Source organism: Gossypium arboreum, chromosome 7 (assembly GCF_025698485.1).
Source record: "Gossypium arboreum isolate Shixiya-1 chromosome 7, ASM2569848v2, whole genome shotgun sequence".
NCBI classification, from domain to species: Eukaryota; Viridiplantae; Streptophyta; class Magnoliopsida; order Malvales; family Malvaceae; genus Gossypium; species Gossypium arboreum.
The window spans coordinates 84,836,581-84,852,607 of NC_069076.1; the positions used below are offsets into that span (position 1 = coordinate 84,836,581).

Below are 16,027 nucleotides of genomic sequence, written 5' to 3' on the forward strand. Positions count from 1 at the left end.
GGATTGGATTAAAAGCATGAATTGGTACCAAATGTACATTTTGATTAAAAACAAGAGCCATGTCTCGACGACCAACATTCCACGTCGAAACTTTGGTCGACAGTAGGTGACGTTGTGACGTCGATTTCATGAAGTTACGACGTGACTTACTGTGTTTGCGACATCACGATATGAAAATTGTGAAGTTGCAATGTCGGTTTGAGATTTTTAAAGCTTTACAATTTGGTAATAATTCAAGCTTGGGTTAGCAAAAGAGCTTTCGTAAGCTCGTATGAGACCTACAAATGAATATGTTGCTTAGTATAAACGTTGTTTACACTTAATACATGTGTGAATAATTAAATGTTTTATAATTGACTATAGTTGTTTCGACAACAAATGTAGCATCTTGTAACTCAGACCTGATGATCAGGTCGGGCAAGGGGTGTTACAGTCGCGACATCACTCACTATTGGCCCATGTCACGACGTCAAGGACTCGAGGTCACGACATTTCCCTTGTTTTAGCAAATAATACATTTAACACAAGTTTCTTGCTTTCAATACAACACATATACATTCATACAACTTTTTACAAACCAAAACACAATCAATCTATACCAATCTATGCTAATTCAAGTCTATGAACATATGAAATCAAATATTTAAGATAACACCTAACAAACATTTATTATTTAAGTAGACTCATTCCTTTAACAACCAACTATACCAAATGGTCATATTTTTCAATTCAAGCATACCGTACTTATGCAATTTAGAAGTCAAACACTTAAATGACCCTAACATGAAACAATCAAGGTATACAATATGTTATATCACATGCTTAACAAATCAAATAAACCATTTCCAGACCTATTCTCAACTTAGCTACCCCAAAACAACCTCTAACATGCCAAACCGTACAAGTTTAAGATCATTATTCTTAATAGCATTAAACTTGACCAAATCATGCATCAATTAGGTTATATTCCATGTTAAACATACAAGTTCAACCATCAACTGTTAGAATTATAAAATAAATTAGAAATAAAACGTAATAAACCAGGATCTATCATGTTAAATCATCAAGAATAAATCAAGAATAAAACTAGATGCGTAAGCGTACCTGAATCCATGAATTACTTGAAGTTTTTTTTGGATCTTGGGGATTTGATCTTCCAAATTAGTACACAAGAAATTCAAAGAATATTTTTTCTTTATTTCTTAAGGATGAGATTTTAGAAAAGATATCTTGTGTGTAATTTGGGGACCATAACCCTAATATTTATAACCTTGGCATATTGATTCTAATTCCTAATTAGCCTATCATTAATTAGAATTTGATTAGAACTCAATTACTAAAGTATCTACACATGTTTGACTCATACTTTATTTAATAATTAAAACCCAATAAAACTTTAACCAAATTAGATCACTTTTAATTTGGGTTAACCTATCATGATAGTAAATAATAATAACATGTAATTTTCCTTATTATATATGTGATGTCTATATTGTTCAACAATCTCCCACTTGGACCACATATATATACTAATTATTCTATAATTACATGTCATTATATAACCTTATGAGCTCAAAAATTTAACTATCATACCCAAAAGGTATTCCGAACAATCTTGTCCATTAATTATGCTAACATAGAACCAAGGCGACTTTCGTTACATATATCATAATTAAATCCATCATTGATCACGTATATTAACACAAACAAATGACATATATCAAGTATGATGTGTAGCATGGAAATTACATGCAATATGATCTAAACATGTCTATTTCCAAGTGGTCCTCTTTAAACTTAAGTGAGGTTAGTATCAAAATAACAAATAGAGTGAATAAACTGAATACTTTATTTCTGATCAGAAAATAATCAAATACATAAATGTCTAAAAACAAATATAAAACAAATAAAATATATAAACTCCTACTAAATCATGATATCTTCAAATAATGTAACACCCATATGAGCAGTGTGCTCATGAAAGACCTTGAGTGGTAAACCTTTTGTGAACGGATGTACTATCATAGAGTTTGTCCCAATGTGCTCTATGGATATTTGACCATTTTTCATTTTTTCTTTCACAACTAGGAACTTTATGTCAATATGTTTTGACTTAAATGAACTCCTGTTGTTATTGGGATACAGCACTACTGACTTATTGTCACAAAATAATTTGAGTGGTCTTTCTACATTCTCCAAAATGTGTAGCCCTGTGACAAAGTTCCGCAACCATATTCCAAGATTTGATGCCTCATAGCATGCTACAAACTCTACTGCCATAGTGGATGAAGCTACAAGTGTCTATTTGACACTTTTCCAAGATATAGCTCCTCCAGCTAACAGGTAAATATAGCCTAATGTAGATTTCCTACTATCTTGGCACCCAACGAAATCAAAATCAAAATACCCTATGACCTCTAAAAGATCTGATCTGTTATAAGTAAGCATGTAATCTTTTGTTCTCTGGAAATATCTCATAACACTTTTGACACACGGCCAGCCCCATGGGCGTGTTGTCCAGCCGTATGTCCCTTGCACGTCAAAATTTCAAGTCAGTATGCATGGTAGTAAACACACGGACAGAGACACAGTCGTGTGTCTCAACCATGTGGAGGACACGGCCTCTGGCCACGGGCGTGTTCCTTGGCCCTGTGCCTTAAATTGGATGCTGACATCAGAAATAGGATATCAAGGTTTTTAGACACGGGCTAGGACACGAGCGTGTCATGGCTGTGTGAGGGACACGGGCCAAAGACATGGGCATGTGTCAGGCCATGTGAAAACCCCTGTAGGTTCTAATATAGAATTTAATTCACACGGCTATAGGAAACGGGTGTGTCCTTAGACTTAGGGCGTGTGTGTCACACGGGCCATCAACACGGCCATGTCTTAATGACCACATGGGCGTGTTACCTTTCTACATAGGCGTGTGCCCTGTTTTTCAAGGGTTAATTTTCTAAGTTGGATAAGGACCCGAACTGGTCCCAAATGATTTCCAATGGATGCTTGAGACCTCGTAGGCCCTAGTTAAGAAATTTAAATAAAGTTTGAAAAAGTTTTAAGTTTGATCAAGTCTTAATGATTTCGAAAACGTTGGAATGTATGTATTTATATGAGGTAACGCCTCGTACCTCGTCCCGGCGTAGGACTTGGGTATGAGGTGTTACAATGTTATAGCATGTCACATTTGTATATTGCATTACATTGGGATGGTAGTTGATATTGTTTGGAGGAAGTGTACTGAAAGGCCTCGAGCCTAATTTATTGGCAGCTTAATTGCAAACTACTGTCTAGTGCCGCATTTGATACTTTTTGAAGTGTAAGGATGGGGGGTTGATTTTATCTCCACATAGAGTGTAGGGCTGGACGAAGATGTTGTGTAGAGGCTAGCTGGATAGGATTTTGTGATTGCATATCTGTTACTGTACTGATTACTGATACTGAAATGGGCCAAGGCCTTAATGCATGACTGCTCCTGTACTGAAATGGGCTAAGGCTCTAACTGAAACTCAATCTGGTACTGAAAAGGGCTTAGGCCTAGACTGTAATTGCTTTCTGTATGTTGTTTTATATGGGATTACACATTGAGTTTTTGTAAACTCACCCTTATGTTGTAATCCCCAGACATAGGCAGATCGGAGCGGCTGAAGACTCAGCGGGGCCGCACGATCTATTTCATTTTCTTTAGTACTTAATTATGATGTTGATTTTATTTTAGGGTATTTTACTGTATCATGGCCTTTTTGGATTTTTGTTTTTAATTTAGGATTTTTATTGTTTTGGTTTATAACTGCTAGTACTAGGAAAAATTCGAGTTTTCAAAAGAAACAACGTTTTAACAAAATCCACGAGTACGCAAACGATTTTATAAGCTTCCGCAGTAAATAAACATTTTGAAAACTTTCAACTGATTAGATAACACAATTTTGGAATTAATAAGTAATAATGCAAAGTTTCTAAACGGAAATTGGTTTAAGCAAAGCTACGATTTTTCAAACACACTACCATGTGACATCTCTTGATCTGACCATAACGTCCAAGCTGGGATTGAGGTGTTACATTTAATAGTATCAGAGCCAAGTTGCAAAACTCACCTGTGAATTTGAGTTTTAAAATTTTCTTTTCTAAGAACTATTTTCTAATGATTTGAAATATTTTTACCAAATGTATGGTACATCGAGTCTCCGGCGCCGATCCTGTAAGTCTTCTAAATTGTTATATGTTTAAAAACTGAAAATACTATAGATAAGTATGTACCGAGACTACTATAGATAGATTGGAATGAAAACACTCAAGATTGTATATACTGATACTATAGTAAATCGATAGACATTGATTGACACTACGATGTTTGAAATAAACTTTATACTCCTGATACTGTTTTCATAAAATATCTGTTAATAAACACTGAAATTGTAAACTGATACATAAAACTGTTAATACAAATAAAAAACAATCAATAGACATTGATTGACACTACGATGTTGGAGCTTAATGTGGATGCACAAATTCTTGAATATCAAATGAACGGGTGTTAATCAAGATCACTCAATCAAACCATCTTGGTCGACTATATAACCACTTTTGGTTTCTGTTTAAAACCAGGTTCCTCCTTCTAAGATTAAAAGAAGCAAAAAGGTGCAGATTTTAGCATATATATTACTGGTTTCACTTAAATTTCTAGCAGAGCATCTTACAAATGATAAATGAAGTATCCCATAAAACACATCCAAAACATTGAACAATTCACCGAATAATGTACATATACTGGGGTCTTACCTCTGCACAAGTTCCCGTAAAACCGCTTCGCAGTTTTTGCTCTCAAAAATCAGAAGGTGCCCAGCATCAGGAACTTCATGATAATGAATCCATGGAAGCTTTTCGGAGAGATAACGATTTACTTGAAATGGAATGATTCTGTCTTCATAACCTTGCCAAATATGGACCGAACCCTCATTATTTGGAAAAGGATTAATTAGATCCATGGGATCAAATTCCCATTTTCCATAACTGACCATTATATCTCGATGCAGCGACTCGTAAACACCTTGCTGCTGAATCTTCTCCTGCAGTCAGACATGTCGCTAACCAACATAAGTTGGAGATACTTGCAGTGATAACATGCAAGTTAAATAACTTATGTATTCAATGGTGGAATCAAATGTCCAAGAATAACTCTTTGAAGAAGGGTCTGCAATGCGTGCTTAGGGACTTTAAGAAAAGCATTTAGTGATGCATTAATCTATAGCAGTTTCTTGTTCTTTCTAGTGATGAATCAATTTATAAGAACTTAACAACCTGACCGACACTTGGAGCTTCGGACCACTTCTTCAAGATCTCCAAATCACTTTGGCTGAAAATCGCCATATTTCCAGCCAGAATGCTTAGTGAAGGGAACCATTTCTGGGACATCCACCAGTAGAACAACAAAGGGGTGTAATGCGCAACTCGGAATGACCATTGGTCTTGTGCAAGCAACCTACTGAATGCATCATTTGATAAATTTGCAGGAAGACAAGGCCACCAGTAGTTAACAAAGGGAACTACAAGAGAAGCTCCTGCCAATCTGTAAAAATGAGAAAATCCATTGCCAAAGTAACTTCTTTCGTTTAGTAGAATTAGAAAGCAAGAATTCTGCAAAGTCAAAAGGAAGAAAAAAATAAGAAGCTTATAATCTGTAAACAAATCTAGCAACATGCCTATGAGGTATGTATTTTAAGCAACTGTAAACAGGGTATGCTCCCATTGAGATCCCAATCACATAAAACATAGAACCAATCTGCAACTTGTCAGCTAGTTCTTGAACATCATATGCTTCACTCTTCACTGAGCGTGATGGATTTGGATCACTGTCTCCATAACCTGATCTATCGAAGAAAAGGAAATAGATCCTGAGTTCCTCTACAAGTTCCTGAAAACCAAACCACAATACTGAAGTCACAGTATCTTCTTTTCAAATAAAAAACTTAAGCTTTCTGAAGATAAAAACTAAAATCAAGCAGTTGCTGAAACAACATAATGGGTCATAAACTAGTCATGGCCCACCAAAGCAGGGATCTTCCAGGGATGAAACGGAAGAAGTCTGACCCATACCCTTTCACTAATTAGCAACTCTCAAGTATTACCATATATAGTTTTACACTTACAACACAAGACTTCAAAAAATATATTACTAGACCATGTCCCCTAGAGATGATAGAAGATCAAAACATAAAACCTACTTTATATCTTGATATCGGTTTAAGGTAACAAAGATCATGTCCCCTAGAGATGATAGAAGTGCTCATAAATGTAGTGCATAGTCTGTCGCAATATTGCAAACTACCGGTCATCCTTCCATGTAAAATTTCAGAATTTGTAACAAAGTAAAAACTCCATTAACAAGTTTAGAACAAGTTATGATAAGGTATGCAAAATTGTAAATAACCAAAAGTTCATACTTCAGACGCAGGTAAATTCAGATCTTTGGAGCTGCCAAAGCCATGAATGACAACTATTTTGTACTTAGCCTCTTCCCTGGGAACTCCAGCTTCCCTGTAAGCCAAATGCCTCCCATCACTGAGCTTAATTCTGGGAGAAGTGACAGGAGGTCCATCGGGTGAGCCACATATCTTTGGAGGGGGCGGCTTTAATGCTCGATAAGTCCATCCCAGGAGGCCCACTGTCAAAGCTACCGCTATAGGGGCAATCATTGCTGCAAAGGGAGAAAACACCATAAATCCATCATATCACATAATTCAAGAAAGAGGAAGATTTTTACCCGGTTTCATATTCATCCAAAGCAAGTTGAAAATATAGGGAACGTTGAAAGCGTATGAATAGAGAAAATGGTAAGCAAAACGTGCTTATGGCTCCTGGGGTTCTTCAAAAATTCGTAGGTAACAGTATCACTTTAACAGAATAATAATGGGGAAATCCTCAGCCATTGTTTTGTGCTTCTAAGTTTCTATGTTTTTTTCTTGAGAAAAAAGTAGATGGAATGAAAGCAGGCCACAACATACAGAGCCAAACAGACGGATTGATTTCAAGTTCTGGAAAAAATACAGCCAGCTGGCTATTCACGGAATAAGGGGATCTAAAGGGAAGCTGATTGCTTACGTGCTTAAAACATGGGTGATTTTCAAATTATAAACCCTACATAATCAAGCGAGCCTTTATCCAATAGTATATGTGAAATTTAGATAATGCAACCATGTCCTTAATGCAGACAAATATCTGTCTATTGCAATCCACTTTTTGGGGATCAATGAAACTTCCCTCAGCCAACACTACTAGAACTACAGCAGAACAGGAAGGAAGCAACAGCAGCAGCCAAAGTAGGAAAGTTAGCTACAAATTAAAACCTAATGACTAATTGGTTCAGGACCTGCAGAATTAAGAGAAAGCACAATCATAAATATCCCAATATTTCATATTACAACTTTCAAATAAGATTTATTTCCAGTAGTTCAAGTTCATAACAACCAAATCAAAATTGGAAGTTTCCTAAGTAGCCAGTAACTAACAAATAGGAAACCATTCATATCATTTTACTCATAAATACTCTAAAACAAAGAGTTGATCCGAAATAAATAGATAATATCCAGAAATTCCAAGAAACAATTAGATAGGAAGAGATGAAGAAATAAAAGGAAACTAAAAATCCCAACCTGGAAATGATCTGGATTTGACACTGTTAGCTGTGGTGTGAGCTCTGGCAGATGCAGCTGAGACCTTTTTCTTAATCCGGTCAGGACTTCAAATAATTATAAGAAAGCAAAATCCCATTTGCTGAAAAGGACCCAAGTCCTTACTGTTTTTGATAGTGCCAAATGATATTTGTCATTGCAAGAAACGTGCCATGCGTCCGACAAAAACGAAACTAAAACTACTAGTCTCCAAATCTGTCATTTTGACTGTTGTTTCAAGCTTGGAACTTTGTAGGATTGTGCACCAGTGAGTCAGAGATTTTAAGGATAATAATCATTTTAATTTGTTTAGAAAAATGAGGTGATATTACCCCTACCATTACGTTCTCCGAAATTAATCATGCCAAGGTTGATTTGGTGAAAATTCGAAACTTTATCCTGAGCAAAGTAACTGTTGAAGATATGGGTGATAGATGATTCTGGTTTGTTTTTGTTGCTATAATTTATACTTGGAAGTATATGATTTCCATCCGTAATTTTGTTTTAGAATGTAATATGTTTAATCACTAAATTTTCTATTTAATTGCTGTATTAAAAACTTCAAGTTTGAAAATGCAAGTGTGGATATATCATAATATACTTATATTGATGGTATGATTTTAGATTTATTAATATTTTTCAAATATTTTATAATTATATGTATATAAATATATTTATATGTAAATACAAATTTTAAATTATATTTGATATACCCTTCATGCATAACAATTTGTCAAGCCGTTAATTAATAAAATAAAATAAAATTTAAAGACTTATAAATAAATATTACTAAATTTATTTAAACCTAATTAAAATTAATTAGGATTTTCTTTTCTTCTTTAGATATTTTTGAAGTTATGAATTTACCCAATCGGCTTCCATCGCTACAGAAAGAGGAGACACTTGCTATTTTGATGGAGATAGAAACCTTTTTGAAAATAATGATTTGGATTGGAAAGAAGCCAATAGCACTAATTTCTGTAATATTTTTAGGGATCACTTTAGTATTATAAGATAATTCAATTTTCAAAAATTGCAGGAAGAGGATGAGCTTTTCCTTCCATCTACAATTATCGTCGTCTCTATTTTCAACCGATAAATCTCCTTCAAAGGTAGTCAATGCAGTGCTCCAATTATTGTCGCCATAGCTCCTATCTTTGGCTTCGATTTAGGCTACTGCTTTGTTGCCACCCAAAGCTATCGTTGTTAGTATCAAAATATTGCTCTTTCAAATTTTCACAAATTTCCTTCAAATATATTGCCAATTACCTCACATGTTTCAACTATAAATTATTAATTATTATACTTAGCTACTGTCAATTGGACTTCAATGTGTTGTAGTTAATTTCAACATATTTTCTTTTTAGATTACTGTCTTTGAATGGGAGGAAATAAGGTGAAGGAGTGTTTGGTCTTGAATGAAGTCATGGGAGAGTTAAGAAGAAAAGAAAATTGTAATTAGGTTTAAATAAATTTATTAATATTTATTTTTAATTCCTCTAATTTTCTTTTATTTTGTTAATTAACAAGGTGATAAATTATGGTTTATTGATAATGCATGGGACTCATACACTCACCCTATATCAAATATAATCCTATTTAATATTGTAGATTTTATTTTAGGTTTATTACTTTTATTTTAAATGTAATTAATTATTTTAAGAATTTTATTATTAGATTTAAATATATAATAATACATTACTAAATAAAAATTCATATTGAGGATGAAATGCATTTATATAGAATTTTTATTCGAGATGTGTTGGGTTAAATACAAATTAAGCAACAAATACGAACGAAAATTCGAAAAAATTAGATACAAATATTTACGTACGAAAACCCCTTCGAAAAGAATCAAAACCCACAGGTAAAGAAAATTCCACTAAAATAACAAAAACTGCAGAGGAGTGCAAGATGGAGAAACAAACAAATCTAGAACTCAAAATTACAAAGTTTTCCCGAAATTCCCACAAACTCTCTCTTAATTTTGTTGTTATTATTCAAAACTATCTAGGGTTTTTAAAAGGCCTTTTTAAGGCTAAAATTCATGCGAAAATATGATTAAAATATTCCTAAAATAATCAAAGTTAGACTGGGAAAAGAGAACTGAGTTTAACTAGAAGAAGAACCATGGTTTCGTAGGGAACACGTCATCACATCATGATGTCGTGTTTAGCTCGTAGGGACGCCATGCATTGCGTCGTCGGACGATGAATTCTTCTTGTTGGGACTTCGTGTGTCGTGTCATCAGGACTTCCTCTCTTCCTCGTAACGACTTCAACTCTATTTCATACTAAATGCAAGGCACACTCCATAAATCTCCACCTTAACTCATATTTCCGAAATGTCTTTTTTGTTGAGCCCCGTTAAGGGCCTAACTTGATATTTGTCAAATGTTTACCAAGTTTAAGCAATGCTTGAACTAGGAAATTGGAAGACTTTTTGTCATCATGTTTGCTGGGTTGTTTTCTTTGCCGATTTTATGAATCTAAGCATCTCATTAAACGATCAACTCTCAAACAAAATGGTACCAAATATCCATATGTTTGTTCTTTCGTGATGCCTCTGATCATTGGTGAGATGTATGGCACTTTAACTATCGTAATATACAACAGCTGTCGTTTTTATCAACCAGCTCCCCGATTAGACCTCTTAACCAAATGGCTTCTTTCACAGCCTTTGTGGAAGCCATATTCTACCTCTGTAATTGATGATACCACAGTGGCCTGTAAGGTGGCTTTCCAGCTAATTATGCAATTACCGAAAGCTAACAGATAAGTTGTGAAAGACCTTCTTTTGTATAGGTTTCTAGCATAATTCGAGTCCACATAGCCGACTAGACCTACTAAACATCTTCCGAATTCTAAACAAGTATTGGAAATCCCCCTCAAATATCTAAGTATCCACTTAATAGCTTGTCAGAGTAATTTTTCGAGTTTGGCCATGTACTTATTTACTACATTAATAGTATGTTAAATATCAGGATAAGTGCAAGCCATTGCATACATTAGACTTCCGGCTACATTAGAATAAGGAACCAAAGACATGTATATTTCTTCATCTTTGGTTTGTGGTGAATCTGAAGCCGAAAGTCTGAAGTGTGTAACTAAGGGAATACTAACTGGTTTAGAATATTGCATTCCAAACCACTCGAGAATTCCTTCTATGTATCTCTGTTGTGACAAAAATAGTTTCCTGGAGTGTCTATCTCTCGAAATTTTCATCCCTAAATTTTTTTTGGCTACACCAAGATCTTTCATCTCGAACTTAGAATTGAGCATGGTTTTTAATTGATCAATTTTGGATGGGTGGTTTAACAAGCTGCCAAGTTTTGTTCTTTTGAAGGAATTCCATCTCCTCTTCCATATCAACGAGCCACTTATTGGAATCAAAAGCCCGAACTGCCTCTAAATACTTCTAATGGTAGGCTGAATCAATGCTCTTCGCAACACTTAGAGCATATGCCACTAGATTTCCTTCACAATATTTTTTTTTGTGGTTTTATCTCTCACCTTTTTCTGTATTGGGCTAACTTATAATCTTGAAGGGTCTCTGATTGGGATGGAGAGGCTTCGAAAACCTGCTATTGCTTCAAAAAGGCGTCTGTTTCATGATTTCTATGTGATATTGCAATGTGACGATCCTCCTCGTCAAGACGTTACCTCTGTTCATTGTTATGTTGCAATGTCGAGCTTTATGACATAAAGGCGTCACTTTTTTGTTTTTTTCGGTTCCACCTTGCTTGAAACACTCGGCTTTTATATATTATTTTGACCTGGTGAACCCCTTTTTTGATAGAATCATCGATGTTTCATCAAACGTAAAATCTCTACTAACGATGATCTTACTCATTTCTAGGCACCATAACTTATAATCTTTTATCCCAGCAGCAAAACCCAGAAAAATACGAACCTTTTTTTGACAAAATCATCGATGTTTCATCAAACGTAACATCTCTATTGACGATGATCTTACTCGTTTCTAGGCACCATAACTTATAGCCTTTTACCCCAGTAGCAAAACCCAAAAAAATACACTTCACAACCCTTATTTTCAAGCTTTCCCTGACTAACTTAAGCATAAGCAGTACAATCGAATACCTTATTTTCAAGTAATGTTATGTTCATTCGTTCGGCAACTTTTTTTTGTTGCAAGGCACCTACAATTGTATAGTCTCTCAATTCCTTCTCGTTTGCAAAAAATCGTTGAACTCACTGAATATAACTCGAGGCCATTATCCATTCTTAGTCGCTGTACAAACTTCCCAGTCTACTTTTCAAGTAAGGTCTTCTACTACTTAAAGATCCCTAATACTTCATTCTTGTGTTTCAGGAAATATACCCAAACTTTTCTAGAGTGATCATCAATAAAAGTTAGAAGATATCTGCTATCTCCATTGAAGATGACTGGAGCCGGACCTCATAAATAGAAATGAATGTAGTCAAGGGTCCCTTTAGTATTGTGCATCGCCGAATCGAAGCTAATTTGAGTTGCTTCCCATAAACACAATACTTGCAGAAATCTAACTTTCCAACTCTGAAGCCTGTAAGAAGACTTCTTTTTGTTCAAAACGATCATACCTTTTTCACTCATATGATTGAGTCGCATATGCCACTACTAGGTTGACCCAAAATCTGTAAAAAGTAGATTTTCACATTGTTGCGACACTAAAAGAGTCTTCATCGTAACATGGTCATGATCTCGCCTTTACTTCCATAATTGTTACCAAACTGGACACTATTGAACCTTGCAAAATGTATAGGCTGCCAACTTTCTGTCATCTCATCAAAATAAGAGCTCTAGAAGATACTTTAAGCCGTTTGCTCAATAGCGAACTTGTAACCATTCGAGTATAGAATACCTAAAAAGACGAGATTCTTCTTTAAATCAGGCACATGCTTGACATCTGATAATGTTCGATCTTGTCATTTATCTTAATATGAATGGTACTAATGTTGGTTATTTTGCAGTTTAGTTATTTTCTATAAGCACAACTCCATCTTTAATCGAATTTTACATGAAGAAGCAGTCCCTGTTAGGATACATATGGTAGGAACACCCTAAATCCAAGATCCACTCAGATGTGAACTTAGATCTTTCGATTGTTGACACCAGCAATAAATCATCACCTCTGTCCTCAACTACACTAGCATCGGTTACATCAACTTTCTGCTTCCCTATCTTGTTGTTTTGGGTGGCCCTCTTATTTTTGTTCTATAGTTTATAAGATTCTGACTTAATGTGACCCATCTTTTTGCAATAACCACACTGCTTGTCACAATTTCTTAATTTTGATCTCGCCCTTGATCTTTTTTTGACTTGAATCCTTAGATTGTTATCTTCATCTAGCAACCAAAATCGAGGCTTGCCCATTTGACTTGTTCTTTGAACTTAACTTATTGTTGAGTTTATCTTTTTTTAATAAGTTTCCTTCATGTCCTCAAACGAGAGTCTCTCTCTACCATAAATCAGGATTCCCTTAAAAGTTTTCTATGAAAGGGGTAAAGAACAAAGCAATTACATAGTTTGACCTTCATTGTCTATATTGGTCTCGACATTCTTTAAGTTATTAAAGAGAGTAAAAAATTCACTGATGTTAGCCCTAATAGACTCACCTTCTCCCATACATGTATAATCATTGTTTTAATACCAAGCGATTTGCGAGGGACTTTGTCATATAAAGGGCTTTCAATTTCCTCCATAAAATTGTTGTTGTCTTCTCCATAAGTACCTCTTACAATACATTGTTAGTGAGGCACAACTAAAGTGTTGACAGTGTTGGAAAAAACTTGGTTTGAAAACCCTTTTTTTGCACAGTAAAAAATTAAAATTTTGAAAACCGACCTAATTTGTAATATTTATAACAATAAACCTTAACTGAATTCGTACATGTGTTTTCAACTTAGCAGACATTCTTTATTTCCAGCTTTCAACCAAATGATCTTCTTCACTATTCTTGTACCATGAATTTCTTCGAGTGTGGGTTCGAACCAATTGAATCGAAACACAGATATAGAAAAAAATTTCTATTATTTTGGAGTGAAAACAAAAATTCTCTCTTCTTAATAAAAACCAATAGAATTATTATCCTGAAAAAAGTATATATAATAGTTGAGAATAAATTCTCTTTATTTTTTGGCAGAATAACAATCTCTCAAAGTTGTGTTTATGGCTCTACCGGTTATATTTATTTGTAAGAAGAGAAGATAGAACCCTTGTTGAGTTGTAGTGGTTTATTTCAAATAGAAAAATAACATCCTACTTAGAATAGGACTAGAGTGGATGACACACTTTAGTATTACTATTAGGGTTGTCGCCCCTTTCATGTCTATGAAGGGTTTTTGGGCCTCTTTCACAACGGGTCCAATTACAAGTACTTACTAGGCCTTTTTAACCCAAAACTCTATAATGTAATCCAACCCAATTCAATTTTTCTATTTTCCCAAATAAACTTTAATATTTATATCCTCATTTTTCCCTTAGCAAAATTTTGACAATTTTACCTTGGTAAAATTTTGACCATTTTGCCCCTAGTAAAATTTTAAGAAAATATGTTCAATATTTCACAATTCAACATGTTCACTATGACCGAATGGTTTATTTTCATTTTCAGGATTCAAAACAGTCCAAAATTATAAACTTATCCTTTCGATCATTTTTTAAGTAATCCATATAGGATTGCAAATGGATCATTTCTATTTTCATTTCTATTTTTGGAAATCTACATTTCTTTCCAAATGATTTCATTTCTCTATTTCAGAGAAAACCATAATCATTTTTGAATGTTTCCTATTTCTCTTTTCCTATTACACAATTTATTTATAGTTTCAATGAGCTAGCGGAAGGTTTGATTGGACATATGTAGTTGAGGCTTAAATGATTTATAACTAAGTTTTGATTTTTCACTTATTAATTATAAACTCATTTAGACACGAAATTATTCCACTATAGTATCTTGACTAAGCTCTCCCAAATGGCATACCATTATGAAAACAACTACTAAGTGCTTGTCTGATGACCTTGTCATAAATGTATTACCCTCATAGGATATTCTTGATCTTTTGGGGATAAAATTTGTTCTCCTAATATGATTCTATTTTATTTCATGGTAACTATTACATCTTTCTTCATGAAAAGTCAATCACTATCAAATAGTAATCAAGTCATCCACCACAAAGACGGACGACCCGTGGCAACATTTACTTTTCATCAATCATGTAATGCCAATGAAATGATATCATTTACCCATGTTTTGGGCTATGAATTCTAATATTGTAAATGAAACTACATACTGCAAAAGTTGTACACCTAACAGACCAGCTTTCGGTTCCTTATCTATTTGAACTCAGGCTTTTACTTATATAAAAGTGTAAAAGTAATGCATATAACAACCCGTTTTTAGTCAAATCAGAACAGTGGTTTCATAACCACAAATTTAAGGTTGAAATATTTATTTTATTATTATTTTATTGTTGACAACATGATAATATGTTTGTGTGAAAATTTCGTTTAGAAATTTTATCGTTTGAATGGTCAATTTGATAAAAAAGGACTAAATCGCGTGAAGTGTAAAACTTGTTCTATTAGCTAAAAGTGTCTAATAACTATAAAACCTTAAATTTAAGGTCCATATATTGTAATTAGACCATTAATTAGATAGTGGATGATAATGTCTTGGCATAATTGAAATATTGAATTAATAATAAGGTTAATTTTGTAATTTGGTAATTAAGGTTAATTAAAATAAAACAAAATCATTTTATCACCTATTTTCATCTTCTCCAACCGTTTTCTAGGGAAAAGGAAGCCATTTTTCTCCTTTACATTTGGCCAAGCTTCTTAGTTCAATTGTAAGTTCGTTTTTGTCCCGTTTTTAATGTTTTCTGTGTTTTTGAGATCGTTTTAGCTAAGTTTAGCTAACTAGGGACTATTTTGCAAAACTATTAAAGATTTTGAATGATTCCATTGATGAATACATGTGTATTTTGAAGTTTCTTGATAGATTATGAATGCCTGTTGATAGATATACAAGTTTTGTTAAGTGATTTTTAGTGAAAATGCAAAATAGGGATTAAATTGTGAAATGTGTAAAGTTAGTGGTTTAAATGTGAAATAAATCAAAAATATGGGCTTCTAGGGGTATAATAGTAAATTTTCTAGCATGGGTTAGTCTTGAATTTCATAAATTTGTGATTTTGTGTAATAAGGACTAAATTGTAAAAATGTGAAAGTTTTGGGACTAATGTGTAAAATAGCTCAAATGTATATTTTGGATTGAACTGAAAAAATAGAGGAATAAATAAGCTGATTTTGATTACTTATAGATCAAGAAAAGAGGAATTCAGACTTAGATCGGGGAA

At 33.9% G+C, this 16,027-nt stretch overlaps 1 protein-coding gene across 2 annotated transcripts; it reads right to left on the bottom strand.

Moving 5' to 3' along the window:
• Window positions 1–4,350: 4,350 nt before the first annotated feature.
• On the bottom strand, window positions 4,351–8,103 carry LOC108468232 (uncharacterized). 2 transcript variants are annotated; one of them, XM_017769139.2, is made up of 6 exons: window positions 7,650–8,103; window positions 6,441–6,694; window positions 5,700–5,911; window positions 5,299–5,566; window positions 4,780–5,066; window positions 4,351–4,615 (listed from the first exon to the last, which is right to left on the bottom strand). In XM_017769139.2, the coding sequence occupies exons 2-6, from the start codon at window positions 6,690–6,692 to the stop codon at window positions 4,549–4,551; spliced, it is 1,086 nt and encodes a 361-aa protein (XP_017624628.1). In that variant the 5' UTR covers window positions 6,693–6,694; window positions 7,650–8,103; the 3' UTR covers window positions 4,351–4,548. The 2 variants fall into 2 exon arrangements, with proteins under 2 accessions (XP_017624628.1, XP_052887149.1); XM_053031189.1 differs by having other exon boundaries at window positions 4,351–5,066; window positions 6,441–7,366; window positions 7,650–7,946.
• Between the last annotated feature and the right edge of the window lie 7,924 nt (window positions 8,104–16,027).

What these genes read in the sequence shown, in the direction of transcription:
- LOC108468232 (XM_017769139.2), bottom strand. Translation starts at nt 6,692, where the DNA reads ATGATTGCCCCTATAGCGGTAGCTTTGACAGTGGGCCTCCTGGGATGG. An exon ending in AAGCTCCAAGTGTCGGTCAG is followed by an intron (nt 5,067 to 5,298) that starts GTTGTTAAGTTC and finishes GTCTGACTGCAG; the next exon opens with GAGAAGATTCAGCAGCAAGG. An exon ending in TTACGGGAACTTGTGCAGAG is followed by an intron (nt 4,616 to 4,779) that starts GTAAGACCCCAG and finishes TTTTAATCTTAG; the next exon opens with AAGGAGGAACCTGGTTTTAA.